The sequence below is a fragment of the Pelodiscus sinensis genome, chromosome 1 (assembly GCF_049634645.1).
Source record: "Pelodiscus sinensis isolate JC-2024 chromosome 1, ASM4963464v1, whole genome shotgun sequence".
Classification (NCBI taxonomy): Eukaryota; Metazoa; Chordata; order Testudines; family Trionychidae; genus Pelodiscus; species Pelodiscus sinensis.
The window spans coordinates 84030090-84047828 of record NC_134711.1 but is presented as its reverse complement, the minus strand read 5'-3'; the positions used below and the strand labels follow the sequence as shown (position 1 = coordinate 84047828).

General features: G+C 42.0%; 1 protein-coding gene across 9 annotated transcripts in view; it reads left to right on the top strand.

The window, feature by feature from the left end:
• Positions 1-17739, top strand: part of ANKS1B (ankyrin repeat and sterile alpha motif domain containing 1B) — an 823383-nt gene that overhangs the window by 197935 nt on the left and 607709 nt on the right. For all 9 annotated transcript variants that reach the window (XM_075933985.1, XM_075933942.1, XM_075933974.1 and 6 more), the window contains one exon: positions 7665-7805. In XM_075933985.1, coding sequence (XP_075790100.1) covers positions 7665-7805 — 141 coding nt within the window. The remainder of the gene's footprint in view (positions 1-7664; positions 7806-17739) is intronic.

Below are 17739 nucleotides of genomic sequence, written 5' to 3'. Positions count from 1 at the left end.
ATTTGAAAATCTGATTTCCTCGATGGCCAGGAATGCTTTTTGGCAGCTTCAGCTGATCTACCAGCTGAGAGCCTTCCTGAATAAGAATGACTTGGCTACAGTGATTCATGCTCTTGTCACATCCAGATTGGATTATTGTAATGCACTCTATGTGTGGCTGCCTTTGAAGAGTCTTTAGAAGCTTCAACTGGTCCAGAATGCAGTTGCTTAAGTTTTAACTAGCACTTGCTATATTAAGCACATTATGTCAGTGCTCCTGCAGCTGTACTGGCTTCCAGTATGTTTCCGGGCACAATTCAAGGACTTGATTATGACTTGTAAAGCCCTAGATGGGTTGGGACCAGGATAGTTGAAAGACCGTATTCTCCCATACTAATCTGCCTGGGGATTGAAATCAGCTGAGGAGGCTTTGCTCCGTGTTTCTGCACTGATTGAGATAAGGTTGACATCTATGTGGAGCAGAGCCTTCTCAGCCTTTGCCCCTAGGCTATGGAAATCTCTCTCTCCCCGGGACATTCGCCTGGTGCCAACTTTGGCACTGTTTTGGCACCAGGGGAAAGCCACCCTTTTTACCTATGATTTATTGGTGTTTAGGGGTGTGTGTGTGTGTGTGTGTCCCTCAGGTCTTATGTCCCCCACTTTGGGGTCTTGTATTTTACTTTCATATATATTTATTTATTGTGTCTTAAAAATTTTGTAAGCCACTTCAAATATTTTAAATTGAGAGGTGGGGTAAAAATATAACAAATAAACAAATAAATAAATGTGTTGCACAGAGTATAGTAGAACCAGATTGGGGTGGTAGACCAATTGCATGGTAGTTTCTAAATTATACATACAGGTAATATTAAAATAAAATATTATACATAGGTTTGTAACTATCAAATTATTTTGTTAGATTCATACAACCCCCACTGATTTCACTATCAGTTGAAAACACACCGCTGGTGGTGATGTTTGGCCTTTGATATATTTTGCTTCTTCTAAATAGCCAGAGAACAGGAAGGCTACATTGCACTTTCTTGTGCAAGAACATATACAAATGAGGCACGGCAATGAATATTTATGCTTATATTAACATACTTAATGAGCCACCATTTTGTGCAAGAAGGAGCAGTCTACATCACTCCTTCTTGCACAAAAACCCCCTCTTGCACAAGAGCTGTCTGCCTGAAAATAAGTGGCAGGAGGGGGTTTTTGTGCAATAAGGAACAGTGGACTGCTCCTTCTTGCGCAAAAGCCCCTTGCACAAAAATGGTGGCTCATTAAGTATGCAAATGAGGCGCATCAGTATTCATCACCATGCCTCATTTGCATATGTTCTTGTGCAAGAAAGCTCAATGTAGACATAGTCGAATAGTGTAGTCTTCAAGAGGCAGGGACCTTTGAATCAATGTTCTGTAGCTTTCAAGTGGTTTAATAAAATAATTTTAAATGACTGGCAACTGGCATGGGGAGGAGGAGGATAGAGTTAGAGGACACATATTTTACAGCTGGATGTCTCCTGCAGCCTAGACCTCCAGCTCTGAAACTTTTATTATGACTGAGTATTCAACTGTAGTTCCTAACATGGCATTTGTTGTGAATATAAGTTAAGTAGGCTTCAGAATTATGTGGTGAAAAATGCTAAAAAGCTGTATTATAAAATCAAACATTTTTGCTGACACTGAATTATTACAATGGATACGGATTTAAATTCAACATATTAGCCATATTTCTGCATCCTGAAGGTAATTATGCCAAAATAGAGATAATATAAGCAGAGAGATAATTTACTGTTTGGTTTTAGATCTCAGCTGCGTGGTATACATTGTTGTATCTCTATTGGGTGCACAGTAGCAGAATTTTTTTAGCTACAGGTTCGTCAAAGACCTCAAAATAGTTAGCATGAAATTTTGATAAGTGACAGAAAACCAGTCTTTATTATAGGAAGTTTAACTATGTGATAGAATGAATGCTGGACTGGGACAAGGAGATAATGGAATGCCTTGGAACAAGGGAATTAAATCAGGTCTGCCCACCAATATCTGCCACAATTATCAACCTAAAAGGGAGGGACCTCCAGCTGTAGTTATGAATAGGGAAAGACAGCAAATAAAAAGAAATAAAGCAGGCTTATGGGTAACAGATATTTATCTTTGGAGAAGGGCTGTCTAGATAGTGAAGTATATTTACAATGGCACTTACTAATGTTAGAGAAGATCCAAACTTTGGAATGTTATTCTACAACATTAGAAGCACAGACTGTAGAGGCTTCTCTGGACTTTGAATGGAAGAGAATGTTTTTATTTTTATTTGGACTAACTGTAAACTATAGTTGAGAGAAGTAAAGAAACTGTTTGTAGAGTCCAAAGGTGCAGAAGTTTGGTTATGTAATGAGGCTTTTTCCTTCCTTTCTCCTCTCACTAACCTTTGCTGCTGATTTTTGCTCTTGGATTCTAGATGATCAGTGATATGATGATCAATATGTATGTTGTGCACAGACTGGCCAATATTAAAAAAAACCCAACCCTCTCCTGGAGACAGAAAACTATGCTTTCATCTAAAGACACCTGTATATGCATGTATATGTCTCTTCTAACCAGAAGTGTATTGGAGAGAGTTGCAGATACGCTTCACAGGTAGATGGACATTACACACATACCTTCTGGAGGAATCATTCTGTATGCTCAATATCTGAGATAGTCAGGAGTCAAATTCTGGCCCCAAAATGGAATCATATTACTTGCACTCAAAATTAAAAAGGTTGTAAAGCAACTTTTAAACTAAGGAGTGGAAAGAGAGCCATCAGGTGAAGTGCCTCCCTCTGGGCCACAGCAGCTCCGTGCTGGGGCTGGGGGAAGGGATGCCACTCCCTTGGCTATGGCAGCTCTCTGCTGGAGTTGCAGGAGAGGCACCTCTCCTCAGCTGCAGCAGGCTATCTGCTGGGGCTAGAGGAGTAAGCCTCTCTCCCAACCCTGAGTTGCCTCATAGCTGTTCTGCCCCATCCCTGCATCCCCTTCCTGCTGCACACTGTCTGGGTTCAGAATTACTTTTGTAATGTGTTAGATCATTTTCATAGTGGTGCACATAACAAAAATCATTCTGTACACATAAACATTAAAGGAAACACTGATCCCGGGGTCTAAAATAAAATATAAAATGACGGGGTCTAAATTAGCTGTTATTACTTAAGGAAGATATCTCGGAGTCATTGTGGTTAGTTATCTGAAAACATCCACTCAGTTTGCAGCATCATTAAAAAAAGTGAACAGAATATTGGGAATCATATATATAGTAGCCCAGTGTCTGAGAGTCTGTAATGGCTGAAATGCTGGCTGTTCCCTCTGGGCAGCCCGTGCTGCATAGGGAGTGCGGGGCCCAAACAGCTGCTTGCGCCGCTTGCTCCCCCGCGGTGGCCCAGCTGAGCAGCGCAGAAGTCAGCCGAGCGCCACGGCGGGAAGGGAAGGGGGGCGGGGCAGTGACGTACATGGCCAGGGGGCACCACTCAGCCAGGCTGCTGCTTGGGAGCAAGTGGCACAAGCGACTATTTGGGCTCCACAGTCCCCATGCAGCACGGGGAGTGTGGAGCCCAAATGGCCGTTTAGGCTCCACAATCCCCCAAGTGAGAGGCAGGAGGGGGAGGAGAAGAGAAAGAGAGAGGCAGGAGGCAGAGGAGAGCTGAGAGAGAGAGGGGGGGAGGCAAGAGGAGGAGGAGGAGAGAGAGAGATAGAGAGAGAGGGAGAGAGAGAGACCGGAGGCTCAGGAGAAAAGACTGACATAGAGGAGAGACTTGAAAATTCCGTCTTATGACGGGCTAATTGGCTAGTTATTAGGAAAGGACTAGAGAGATAAGAAAACCTAAAATATCATATTGCCTCTATGTAAATATGTGAATATTGTGTTCAGATGTGGCTGCCCCATCTCAAAAATACATTGGAATTGGAAAACATTCAGAAAAGTGCAACAAAAATTATGAGAGGTATGGAATGGCTTCTGTATGAGGAGAGAATAGAAAGACTGTGACTTTTTAGCTTGGAAACTAGACAACTAAGGGGGGATTATGACTGAGGTCTGTAAAACCATGACTGATGTGGAGAAAGTAAGGAAGGAAGTGCTATATACTCCTTCTCATACACAAGAACTAGGGGATCACTAAATGAAATTAATAAGAATTAAGTTTAAAACAAACAAACTGAAGTATTTCTTTACACAATGTGCAGTCAACATGTGGAACTGTCAGAAGATGTTGTGAGGATCAAGACTATTGCAAAGTTCAAAAAAGAAATAGGTAAATTCCAATGAATATTAGCTTGGATGGTTGGGGGTGGCGTTCGTAGTCTGTTTGCCAGACACTGAGCATGAGCAACAGGGAATGGATCACTTGATGTTTACCTGTTCTCATTTCCTCTGGGGCACCTGGTGTTGGCCACTGTTGGAAGACAGAATACTGGGTAGATGGACCAATAGGAGTTTTGACATTTATTTCAGTATGGACAAGAGTTCACTCTAAAACTTTCACTGTTACGAACATCTAATACTTATTTCCTGAATTAGTAATCAAAGCATCTGGCTTCTTTGAGTCTTTTATTAAATCTCTTTCGCCATTCAGCTCTTGTGGTTGTCTTTCTGGATATTCCATTTTAGACATTTTGTATAATTTCTCAAGGTTTTTTGTTCTCTCTTTTTTTTTTTTTTTTTTAAAGCATATATGCTCTTTTGATCCTGATGAACCTTATAGGTTAGGGCTATTGGTCTTCTGGAATTTCAGCATTTCTATTAGGGTGCAATCTATTGTTAATATGTTAAACTCAATTAATTTAGGATCCTTAACCAAATGGTTTCTACCTGCTTGTATGTATTACTAATGCTTTTCTGCTGGTGAGTGCTATGCATATGAGTCTCTTTTTAGTTTCTATTCTAATCTTTTGTGATTCAAAACCATTGTTTATGAAATGGCAAACATTTAAGGAGGACTTCTGCTTCACTAAAGTTTTTCCCCAACAACTATCTATGTAGTTGGAGTCACCCAAGAGCACTAATTCATTTTTTCTAATGTCCCTTAAACTCTTTGTCCTTATTTACTGTTTGATGGGGCAGAAATATCCAAGAAAATATTTTCCCTTTCCTCTTACTTTTTTATTCATAGTATTTAATTCATACTGCCATAAGCCTGACTTTTATCTCAATTTCATATTTGTATGTTTTACATAAAGTAAATCATCCTCTCCTTCCTCTGTCATTTATGAACAGTTGATATTCATCTGCTGTTCATTAGCATTTCATTTGTTTGTCACACTATATTTCTGTAATGGCTAAATGATTGTATTCTTTCTCTAGCATAATTTTAATTCATTTATGCATCTTCATTGCAGTTATATTAAGGGAGTCTCTCATTTTATATAGTTTTTATTGAATTACTTTCACTAGCCCAGACTACGGCTACGTCTCGACTGCAAGTCTCTTTCGAAAAAGAGTGTCTAGACTGCAATCAGTACTTTCAAAAAAGCAAGCTGCTTTTTCGAAAGAGAGCACCCAGGCAATCTGGATACTCTCTTTCGAAAAAGCACAGTTTGCATTACATAATGCCTTTTTGCGAAAGAGCACTTTCGAAAAAAGGCGTTATTCCTCGTGAAATGGGGAGTACTGCCGTCGAAAGAAAAGCCACGTTCTTTCAATTTAATTTCGAAAGAACGCGGCTGTAGTCTAGACTCAGGTGAAGTTTTTTTGAAAAAAGGCTACTTTTTTTTCAAAAAAAGCCCTGCGGTCTAGATACAGTCTACTTTGTTGCATTCTTTCTCACCAGATGCTATTGCAATTCTTTGACACTTACTAAAAGGGGCTTCTTTGCTTTTGATTTTTGGGCAGGGAATACTTATAACCCTTTGCATGTAGCAAACCACAGTTATTTTAGTAGTGCAGATAATTGGGCCCATAGGTGGGCGTAGACTGCCACTGATCTTACAGCTCAGTGAAAGATGTATAATCCTCTTAACAATATAAGTTGACCAGTTTTGCTGTAAATTCACTCTCCCATCTTTTTTACTCCACACTATCAATCTTGGTTTTCACTCTTTCTTTGTATGTGAACAATATAGCTCTGGGATCATCAGTTGCACTGTTTATGCCTTCATTTCCTAATCTAAGACTCAGAGGTCAAGTCATTAATGAGTTCACTCAGTGAACACTTTTCTAATTTAGAGGGGCACCTGGCAAAAGAGGGAGTGACTGAAGAAAAGGAGGGGGAGAGTGTTGCACAATGTTCACCTCATAGGTTCAAGTTTCCTGAACTTAGATCTTTACACAGACATGCAGGTATTTGCCACTTGTATTGTCTATGGTCAATGAACAGGCTAGAACTAGAAGACTAGAGAATTATTTTATTATGCTGACCGTGGCAGAAGATTTTTTATGTATCTTCTAAAGAATATGTCTATATTTATGGAGTGGCATAAGCAATATGACAAAGTTATGAAAATAAAATAAGCAAGTATGCCAAAGCATGGGAAATGCATTGTTTATTTTATAAATCTAAATACTTTTTGATAGTAGAAGTCACCTTTGTTGAGGAACAAAGAGCAGGCTTGTAGGGTTTTTGTTTGTTTGTTTGGGGGTTTTTTGTTAAGAGAGTGCTTTTTTTCTTTGTCATAATGGTTAAAGTTTATATATCTCCAATGCAAACATGTAGAATAAAAATGACATATGATAGAATCACATAATTCTAGATTGCCTGGTCCTGGGGGCTGTTTCTTATCCTACACAAATATATAACAATAGAATACTTTCATGACCCAAACCCTGCATATTTCACCCAACCGTCAAATAATCCATGGAATAATGTTGTTGTTATAGCAACACATTCCATAGCACTACTTGATTGTCAAAATAAAGTAATAAAATAATATGTTTAGAAAATGAATCTTAAAATGTAAAGTAAACAAACATGCACCCTTAAAAGCCCTCCTACTCTTCCCCTGAAGAAAAACTAGCCAACAAACATAGCAGGGTTTTTTTAATACAAAATATTAAATATTGTTCACCATACAGAACAAATTACCTTTTTCATCGTTGGCAAACATCAAACTAAAAATGAAATCCTAAATAGTAATTAAATTTCTACTCTTCTCTGCAAAAGCCACTAGCCAATCCAAGCTAAAATTGTTGTCATTAAATATTATATTAATTAAAAATATATGACTATAGAAACAAGATCCCATTGTCTTGTGGTGTTTCTGTAATTTTCTACCTATTGTACAATTTCTAAGAGCAATAAACATTTAATAATGCTAGTTTTCATTCTTTGAAAGCTATAGTGGAAAATAGTAATGTAAAATTTGAAGTTTGAATTAAAATAAACTGATTTTATTTTTCAGTTGAAGTGTCTGGTGCTGTGCATTATACATAATCTGAATATTATTTGTAGATTGAAGGTGATTAATTGTGTCTCTGAATGTCTATGTGGAATTCTATTTAAAATATAACTTACCATAGCTTATTACATATCTCTTTTCTTTAGGAAGTATGTTTTACTGAATATTGATTGAATAGATAAACATATTAAGCTGAAAATTAAGTATATTTATCAGTTTCCAAAAATGTGAAATTTCTATTTTAGTGTTTTGAACTATGGTAAAATGAAGCAAAATATTTCTGTTTAATGTTGAAATAAACTTATTTTTCCACAGAGGCCTTCATCAACAAACCTCTCTCTAGGGGAAGAGGAAGAAGAAGATACCCGGGAAAACAGCTGTGGTCCTGCAGGTTTATGGGAGGCATTAACACCCTGCAATGGATGTAGGAACCTTGGATTCCCCATTCTTACACAGGTAGTTATCTTTCCATTTTAAAATTTGTAAACTATGGAGTATTCTTACAGTCTTTCTCTGACAGACCTTTTGCAACTATCTATTATCAGGTATGACAGACCTTTTGTATCTATCATCATGTTCCTAAATCCACAGGAATGCAATGCAGTGTCATTTATATCAGTGGTTCTCCAGCTTTCCAGACTATTGAACCACTTTGATATGTTTTGCATACTCCCAAGTTGCACCTCACTTAAACATAAGAATGGCCATACCAGGTCATACCAAAGGTCCATCTAGCCCTGGATCCTATCTGCTGACAGTGGCCAATACCAGAAGTCCCAGAGGAAGGGAACACAACAGGTAATCCTCATATGATCCTTTTCCTGTCACCCATATCCAGACAAACAGAGGCTAGGTACACCATTCCTACCCATCCTGGCTAATAGCCATTCATGCACCTAACCTCCATGAATCTATCTAGCTCTTTTTTTAACCCTGTTAAAGTCCTAGCCTTCACCACATCCTTTGACAAGGAGTTCCACAGGTTGACTGTGCTGAGTAAAGAAAACTTCCTTTTGTTTGTATTAAACGTGCTGCCTATTGATTTCATTTGGTGATCCTGAGTTCTAATATTGTGGGAGTAAGTAAATAACTTTTTCTTATTCACTTTTAATCTCTCTTCATATAGTACCCATTCCAAGTCCCTTATCATTTTTGTTGCCCTTTTCTGAATCTTTTCCAATGCCAATATATCTTTTTTGATATGAGGTGACCGCATCTATAAGTAGTATTCAAGATGTAAGCATACCATGGTTTTATATAGAGGCAATAAAATATTCTCTGTCTTACTCTCCATCCCTTTTTTTAATTATTGCTAACATTCTATTTGCTTTTTTGACTGCTGCTGCACACTGAGTGGATGTTTTCAGAGAACTATCCACAATGACTCCAAGATCTCTCTCTTGTAATTGTAGCTAAATTAGTCCCCCTCATATGTATAGTTGGGATTATTTTTTTCTTATTTTACATTTGCATTACTAATACATTACTTTACATTTATCAACATTAGATTACATATGCCATTTTGCTGCCCAATCACTTAGGGTAGGTCTACACGGAAACATTATTTCAAAATAACTTAGTTTGCGTCTACACAGCTGGCAGTTATTTCAAAATAATGTCAAAATACTGTCAAACTGGAGGACTTCTTACTCCGATTCCCATAACCCCCTCCCTCTCACCCCGCCTTCTGTACTAAATCTGATTTGTCAGCTTAATAATGTGTTCACTTTTTTCATTGTATTCCTTTGGTATATATGGTCATGCCAATTCTCTTCCAGAATATGATCTGAGGAAGTGGGTCTGACCCATGAAAGCTTATCACCTATTATACCATCTTGTTAGTCTTTAAAGTGCTACATAGTTTTTCCTATTGTTTGAGGAGTAAGAGAAGTCAGAAGAAGAGTGCTCTATTTCAAAATAAGTGCTGTGTAGTTGCTCCCAATTTCAAAATAAGCTATTTTGAAATAAACTGTGCAATTGACGCAGCTCAATTTTTATACCTTATTTTGAGTTAAGCCCTGCTGGGTAGACACACCACACCCTGAGTTTGCTGAGATCTTTTTGAAGCTCTTCAGTCTGCTTTGGTCTTAACTATCTTGACAAGTTTGGTATCATCTGCAAATTTTACCACCCACTGTTTACCTCTTTCTCTAGCAGACCTATGTAACTTTGTTCTCACCCACAATTATTTCCGGTTTGAGAACAACTTATACCTCCAGATCAGCGGCACAGCCATGGGTACACGCATGGCCCCACAGTATGCTAACATCTTTATGGCTGACCTAGAACAACGTTTCCTCAACTCCCGTCCCCTTTCACCCCTCCTCTACCTACGGTACATCGATGACATCTTTATGATCTGGACACATGGCCAAGAAACACTGGAGATATTCCACAGAGATTTCAACAACCTACACCCCACCATCAACCTCAGCCTGGACCATTCTACACGAGAGATCCACTTCCTGGACACCACCGTACAAATCAACAATGGAAAATTAGACACCACTCTCTACAGAAAACCCACTGACTCATACAGTTACCTACATGCATCCAGCTCCCATCCAGAACACACCACACGATCCATCGTCTATAGCCAAGCCCTTCGATACAACCGCATCTGCTCTAACCCCACTGACAGAGACCAGAAGCTTCAGGATCTCTACCAAGCATTTATAAATCTCAACTACCCACCCAGAGAAACAAAAAAGCAAATTGAAAGAGCCAGACGAATACCTAGAAACCATCTACTTCAAGACAGACCCAAGAAAACCAACAATAGAACACCACTTGTCATCACCTACAACCCCCAACTTAAACCTGTCCAACACATTATCAAGAAACTACAGCCTATATTGGAACAGGATACCATACTCAAAGAGGCTCTGGGAGACAGACCCATAGTCTCCTATAGACAACCACCTAACCTCAAGATGATTCTTACCAACCACCACAGGACATACCACACTAATACCAACCCTGGTACCTTCCCTTGCAACAAACCCCGTTGCCAGCTTTGTCCACATATTCATTCTGCTGATACCATTATTGGACCTAACCAAGTGAGTTATAAGATCAAGAACACATATTCCTGCACATCCAGAAATATAATCTACGCTATCATGTGCCGAAAGTGTCCGTCTGCTATGTACATTGGACAAACATCTCAGACACTTCGCCAAAGGATTAATGCCCACAAAACAGATATTAGACAAGATCACAAAGAGAAAACAGTTTCTTGCCACTTTAACCAGAAAGGACACTCTCTAAATGACTTAGCCACCTGCATTCTGCTACAAAGACCTTTTACATCTGCACTTGAAAGGGAATCCTCTGAACTGTCATTCATGTTAAAATTCGACACTTACCGACAAGGACTTAACAAGTCTTTGAACTTTCTCACCCATTATCAAGACAGTTTCCCCAATTATCACCTGTAATACCATTAACTCACAAACATCCCACTCTCCCTACCTTTAATATCAGCAATTCACAGACACTTACCTTCCTTCCTCCCCCTTCCCACCCCCCCGCATCCTCCTTCTGTTCTGCAATGTGATTTGTCCTTTTCATAATTGTTCATTTTTTTAAATTGTATCCTTTGGTATATATGGTTGTGACTACTTTCTTCCACTATTTGATCTGAGGAAGTGGGTCTGGCCCACGAAAGCTCATCATTTAATAAACCATCTTGTTAGTCTTTAAAGTGCTACATTGTCCTGCATTTTGCTTCAACTACCCCAGACTAACACGGCTACATTTCTATCTCTTTCTCTAGCTCATTTATAACAGCTTTCTGAGTGGTATCCTTCCTGTCTCAGCAATCTATCTATTGACTTTTTGATCTTTATCTGCTTAGGTTTAAGTACCCATTCTCCAGATACTTAATGATGCTTCCCCCCCCCCCCCCCCCCCGCTTCCTTTTTCCTTTCTCTTCCCCTATCCTATATATTTTCATATCCCCTACTCATAACTCCGGTCATCCGAAGAAGTGGGCTGTACCCACGAAAGCTCATGATACCATCTATATGTTTTGTTAATCTATAAAGTGCTACCAGACCATTTGTTGTTGGTTTTTTTTAAAATAAGATTGGTCCCAAGACAGACCCTTGGGGGATCCCACTAGTTACCTCTCTCCACTCTGAAAATTTACCATTTATTCCTACCCTTTGTTTCCTGTCTTTTAACCAGTTATCAGTCCATGAAAGGACCTTCCCTCTTATCCCATGACAACTTAAAAAATTACTTACTTGCTAATTCAGACATAAAAATACAAAGAACACTAATACTGAAAAATTGTTTACTTTTGTGTTACTATATTATTATAAAATAAATCAATTGGAATATAAATATTGTACTTACATTTCAGTGTATAGTATATACAGTAATAGGAACAAATCATTGTTTGAAATTTTAGTTTATACGGACATTATTAATGCTTTTTATGTAGCCTGTTGTACAAGTAGGCAAATATTAGATGAGTTGATGTACTCCCAGGAAGACCTACAGACCGACATAATCTATGACACAAAAGTATCTGCTACACATTTTTATCTGCACAAAATAATATTTTTCCTATGCTTTCCTCTCAAAATGTCATGGATAATGGACATCCTATACCTGTAGAAGTTGCAAAATTCAAGTTTCCTAAACACACTTTAAAAAGGCACAGAGCAAAAGTACCTAAAAGACTTATAATCAAATGAGACAAACTCAGAAATGCCTACGTTACTTTGAAAATGAGAATTAGTCTAAGTCAAATAGACACGTCTGAAAATTTTATCTTCAATCTTTTAACCTCAGAAATAATCTTCAAAATATAATTTAAAAGAGATGAGCATCATACTGTAATACACATCTTAGTTTATCTTAGGGTTCAAGGCACTTTTAGATGTTTGTTTACCCCAGTTTTAGACAAATTAACAAGCTTTTCATAAGGCAACTGTGGGGGCCAGGAAGATTAATTTCTTCAAGGCCACATAAGGTCATTACACCATTGTCCAGCTGCTACTGTGTTATGCTTGTAAGAAGCACACAGGGTCTTTTCCAGGGGAAAACGCAATACTCCATATTTATTGAAAATACAAAATGAAAAGTAGCATATGCATTCACACACACACACAAGTCCAGCAGATGGCGTATAGTTATCAGTCTGTCACGGCACAAATCCATCTTACTGGCCAGGTAAGACTGACTGAGTGACTAGCTGGGGGCGGGGAGTCTTTCAGTCGTGATTCAAGGCTCCTCTAAGGCTTGGCTTGCAGGACAGAACCCAGAGTTTAATGGCCAGAGGTGGACTGGCAATCAAAATAGGCCCAGGAAATGGGTTGAGAACAACCCTCCCCATGAAGTCACTCCTGTGTGCCCCTCCTCCTTTCCCTGCGTCCAGGGCAGGCTCTAGGTTTTTTGACGCCCCAAGCAAAAATTTTTTTGGCCGCGCTCTCCCCCTCCCCCCTCGTTTCGAGGGTGTCAGGACACAGCACAAGGGGGCTGGGTTCCTGGGCAGGTATGGGGGGGGGGGAGGGTTCAGGGCCCTGAGAGTAGGGGGAGGGGGGATTGTTTAGAGAGCCAGACGGGAGATGGAGATCCAGGTGGGCGATGGGGGGGGCGGGGGAAGGAGCAGGTGAGAAGAGGAGATGGGGTCCCAGCAGGGTTGCAGTGGGCCAGAGAGGTAGGGTGTGGGGTTGCTGGGCAGAGGCTGAGGCAGGGGAGGAGAAGAGAGGGGTGAGGTAGGTGGGGGGGGGGGTTGTGGGACAGTGGGCAGGGGCACACAAGCCGGGGGGAGGACAGCCAGACAAGGGGGGTTCACAGGCAGGGGAGTTGCAGGGGAGAGAACACAGGTGGGGGGGGTACACGGGAGAGAAGGGGAGTTGTGGTGAGGCGCGGGGGAGGGGAGGTGGCCAGCCGGAAGGGGCACATGGGTGGCACTTGAAGGTGCAGCTGGGCCCTGCCAGGGGAGCAAGCTGACTCCAGCTCTGCCAGCGATGGCAGAGCCGTGTGGGGCCTGCGCCTGGACGCGCAGGAGCCCGGGCCATGGGGCAGGCGAGCTGCAACAGGGCCGCACTGCTCACAGACTTCCCGAGCAGGAGCTGGCAGTGCCTCCCAGGGCCACGGGGAGCTCCCCAGGCAGGGCGACTTTCTGGAGTAGCACGAGCTCAGTGAACTGGGACTCACACCGACCCTCTGGCCAGTGCTGATGAGCCCCTGCAAGGAAAAGAGGAGGAGGAGTGAGCCCAGCGTGGGACCCACGTCTTTATTATCTCCCATCATTGGTCCCCTGCTGCCGTCTCCCCTCCTCACCCCACAGGCGACTCAGGGCTTACTTTGCTCTCCAGTCCCCCCGCAGCCAGCCTCTCCTGCCCCAGGCACCGTGGCCAGATGTGTGAGCCCAGTGCCCCTGGCGGCAGAGCCCTGGGCCCGCGCACAGCTCCCAGTGCCCCGGGGCCAGGCGCAGGCTCCAAGCAGCCGGGTGCGGAGCTCCCAACTCAGGGCGGCCTCCGCGGGGCTCACCATCTGCTCCTCCTGTGGGTCGGAATGCTGCCCCACCCCCTAGAAATGTGCCGGCCCTGCTTCCAGGAGTGGCGGCCCTTCTGACGATGGCCCACCGGGAAATTCCCGGTATCCCGCCGGGCCAGTCCACCCCTGGCCAGAGCTTGCCTTCTTATACATGAAAGTTCCCATTTGAGGCTATGGGTATTATAGTGTCATGCTACAATCAGTTATCCTTAAATGGTGTTAATCTCAGGTTTTTCCACAATTATCCTTTGATGGTTATTGTCAGGTTTCCTATTGTTGTCTCTTGTTTGTCTTTCACTCTTGGGGGTGTCTGTCTGTCTCCAGGGTTCGTCAGTACTACTAATTTTATTCAGCCTGAGGCACAATGGATGTTTTCTGGTTATCTTCAAAGTTTCCACTTTTTCTTGACCAGCTGGGCATTTGTCATGGCTTTCCCCTTTACACACACTTCCTGAACTCTCACCAAAAAATTTTGCAGAGTTTCAGACAAGATTAATAGTTCTTCTTCGAGTGGCCTTGTGGGTGCTCCACTCTAGGTGTCGTGTCCCGTCCCGGCAATGCAAATCGGAGAGCTATCAGAGCTGTGGTCCGCCGGACCGCGCATGTGTGGCTGCCAGAGGCGGCGTTTGCTCCTTTGATGTGTTGCACGCAGTCCGGCTTGCTCAATTCCTCTCAGCCACCCTTGGTCACGAACTAGAGCTTCTTCTTGTCAGTTTCATTTCCAATGGTTTTCTCTCAGAGCCTTCACATTTGTAAATAGTTTCAGAACTCTATCGTTCCTTACTTCTTCATTAAATTTACCAGTTCTAAAAAAAACCCAAAAAACCCCACAATTTTTCTACAGACTTTGGACAGTCTCTGTGGCTATCTTTTTTTTTTTTTTTTTTTTTTTTTTTTTTTTTTTTTAAACACACAGTCCCGAGTCTCAGCGCAACAAGTTAGGGGGACGAGCGTAGGAGAGATTGTACATAATCCATTTCTCTCTCCCCACTGCTTCAGTATGCCGGTGTCCCCCGGTTTCAAGAAGTGCTCAGTCTGCCAGGAACCCATGCCGGCATCTTACGGGCATGATTCTTGTGTCAGGTGCTTGGGTGAGACTCATATCCCGCTGCAGCAAACTAACGGCAATGGCACGAAAGGATTAGGACTTGCGCCTGAAGCAGATTCTTTATGGAAAGGCGCTAGAGTCCAATGCCATTCCTGCCTTTGGCACAGCAGCCCAGAAATGCCGGGCAACGTCTCCCGGGACAGCCATTACGAAAAAGACTAAGGCGTCCCCAGCTCGATCGCTGCCAGCCACCATCAAAATGCGATGCCCTGACAAGGCATCAGGGACAGCTGCCCCAGGACAGCAACGGGCTCCTAGAGCTAGGATATCGTCTGAGCCAGGATTGGAAGAGGCAGGAGCACCGGCTCCAACAACTGCGCAGAAGCCGACATCGGCAAGAGCGCGAAAGCCGGCACTGCCAACGGCTGCCCAAGCGGCACTGGCTGCAGCATTTTTAAACCCCCTTGGTGCTGAGCCATCAACTCTTCCAGGCGGCACCACTGCCATTATCCAATCTGCTGGCACCGGGCTCTTCCTCGGCACCGCCAACGCCACCCCCGTGTGGAGATACAGCGGCACTGCAGCCACGTTCGGCACCGGGCTCTCCACCAACAGATGAAATTGACAAGGCTTCACTGTCTTGCAAAGCTGCAGGAAAAGAAACTTACAGGGCACTTTCCCCATCACCTACCTTCTCTCCAGAACCATCTCCTTCTCCACCCAGGTACCGAAGGCACCGGGACTATAGCCTTTCTCCATCTTACCAAGTGCTTAGAAGACCTTTCCATGGGGACACGGTCTATTTAGAAACAAGACGCTCTCCATCGCGTTCTCACTCCCCCAGGAGGTCACCAAGGCATAGATCACGTAGGCGGTTGCCGTGGCGGATCTACTACATCCACAGTTCAAGATCCTCCAAATACTCCTCGCCAGCACGGTCTGACCATTACCATGGGGCTGAATATGACCGCCCCCACCCTGGACACGCTACCCTATCTTATAGGGGTTCTTCATGTACCCGTCCATCACCATGCTAATTCGAACTAGTTTTTAAGTCTAGATGTGCTAATTCGAATTAGCTTAGTTCGAATTAACTAATTCGAACTAAGTTAGTTCGAATTAGTGCTGTAGTGTAGACATACCCTCTGAGAATGTTTCCTTTTTTGCAGCAGTATTACATTGTTGACCCTTATTTAGTTTGTGATATACTATAATCCTCAGATCCTTTTCTGCAGACCTCCTTCCTAGATAGTCATTTCCCAATTTGTATTTGTGAACATTGCATTTCAAGAGCTTGTTGGATAACCTGTACCCTGCTGTATTTCCCAACAAATGTAAGGGTAGATGCAGTCCCCCATTACCACTAAGTCCTGTGGTTTTGGGTGATTTTGTGTTAGAAAAGGTGAATGACACTTTTTATGTTCCAAGATAGTTTGTGTATAATAAATCCTTATGGCCCACGTAGATGGGCCAAATGTTAGAAAAGCCTCTTTAGGAAGAAAAGTAGAAAAAGATACACAAATTGTGAACTGCAATTTGCGTATCTTTTTCCGACTTTTCTTTGTAGGGTAGCCATAGCCCTAGTCAGGCTGTACCCAAAGATATTCTTCCCCTTCCTTTTGCTGTGTTTTTAAAAGCCTTTTTACAGGTGCAGCACTGTTAGCATCTCTTCCTGCTGCTAGTATGGAACACCTGTAATTAGAGTACATTCTAAAATAACTCTTAACATTTTCATGACTGAAACTGTTACTGGCTCTATCTAGCCTTCAAACAAAGTATGGCACCAATGAAAATTCTGCCTGTCCCAAGAGTCAGGCTCAAAGAGAAAGGTACTGCACATACAGTTCTCTGTTAAAATTGATTCAGAAGTGGAAAATGAGTAAAGAAATTTTATTTTTTACTGTCTGGAGAAATCTCATTCCACTGCATGAAGCAGAGGACACTGAAAGAAAACCCTAATCAAAGAACCAGCTCTGTTAATGATGTATTTTGTACAGTTGAGAACCAAGTAGCTAGCTGAAACAGGGAATCAAGATCTTGTATATAAATGTGTCCAAAGTGTGAAAATATTTATGGCTGAACACTTTCCACATATAGACATCCGAAGTCCCCTTTCATAGCTAGATTAACATTTGTATTTGATTGGTGGGACATTATTCCGAAATAACATAGTGTGTGTTTACATTACAAGCCTTTTATTTCAAAATAATGTCAGGACTGGAGGACTTCTTACTCTGACTCATGTTAACCCTCATTTTACGAGGAGTAAGGGAAGTCAAAGGAAGAGTGGTCAGCCTCCTGCTCTGTAGACAGCACCAAAAGCTGAAATAAGCTATTTTAACTTAAGCTATGCAATTGACGTAGCTGAAGCTGTGTAGCTTATTCCAACTTTAGCCCTGCTGTGTAGCTGTACCCATTGTTATCACTTTGGCAAAAAAAACTCTCCAAACTGTGCTTTCACATTTGAATGACTGTGTACAGTCTTTTTCATGTAATTTTTTTTGTTCCAGAGGAGGCTGTGAAGGCTAGGATTATAATAGAGTTTAAAGAGAAGCTAGATAATTTCATGGAGGTTAGGTCCATAAAAGGCTATTAGCCAGGGGATAAAATGGTGTCCTTGGCCTCTGTTTGTCAGAGGCTGGAGACGGATGGCACGAGACAAATCGCTTGATCGTTGTCTTTGGTCCACCTTCTCTGGGGCAGCTGGTGCTGGCCACTGTCGGCAGACAGGATACTGGGCTAGATGGACCTTTGGTCTGACCCAGTATGGCCCTTCTTATGTTATGTTCTTATGTAGTTTCAAATTTTCATAGCAATCAGTCAGTT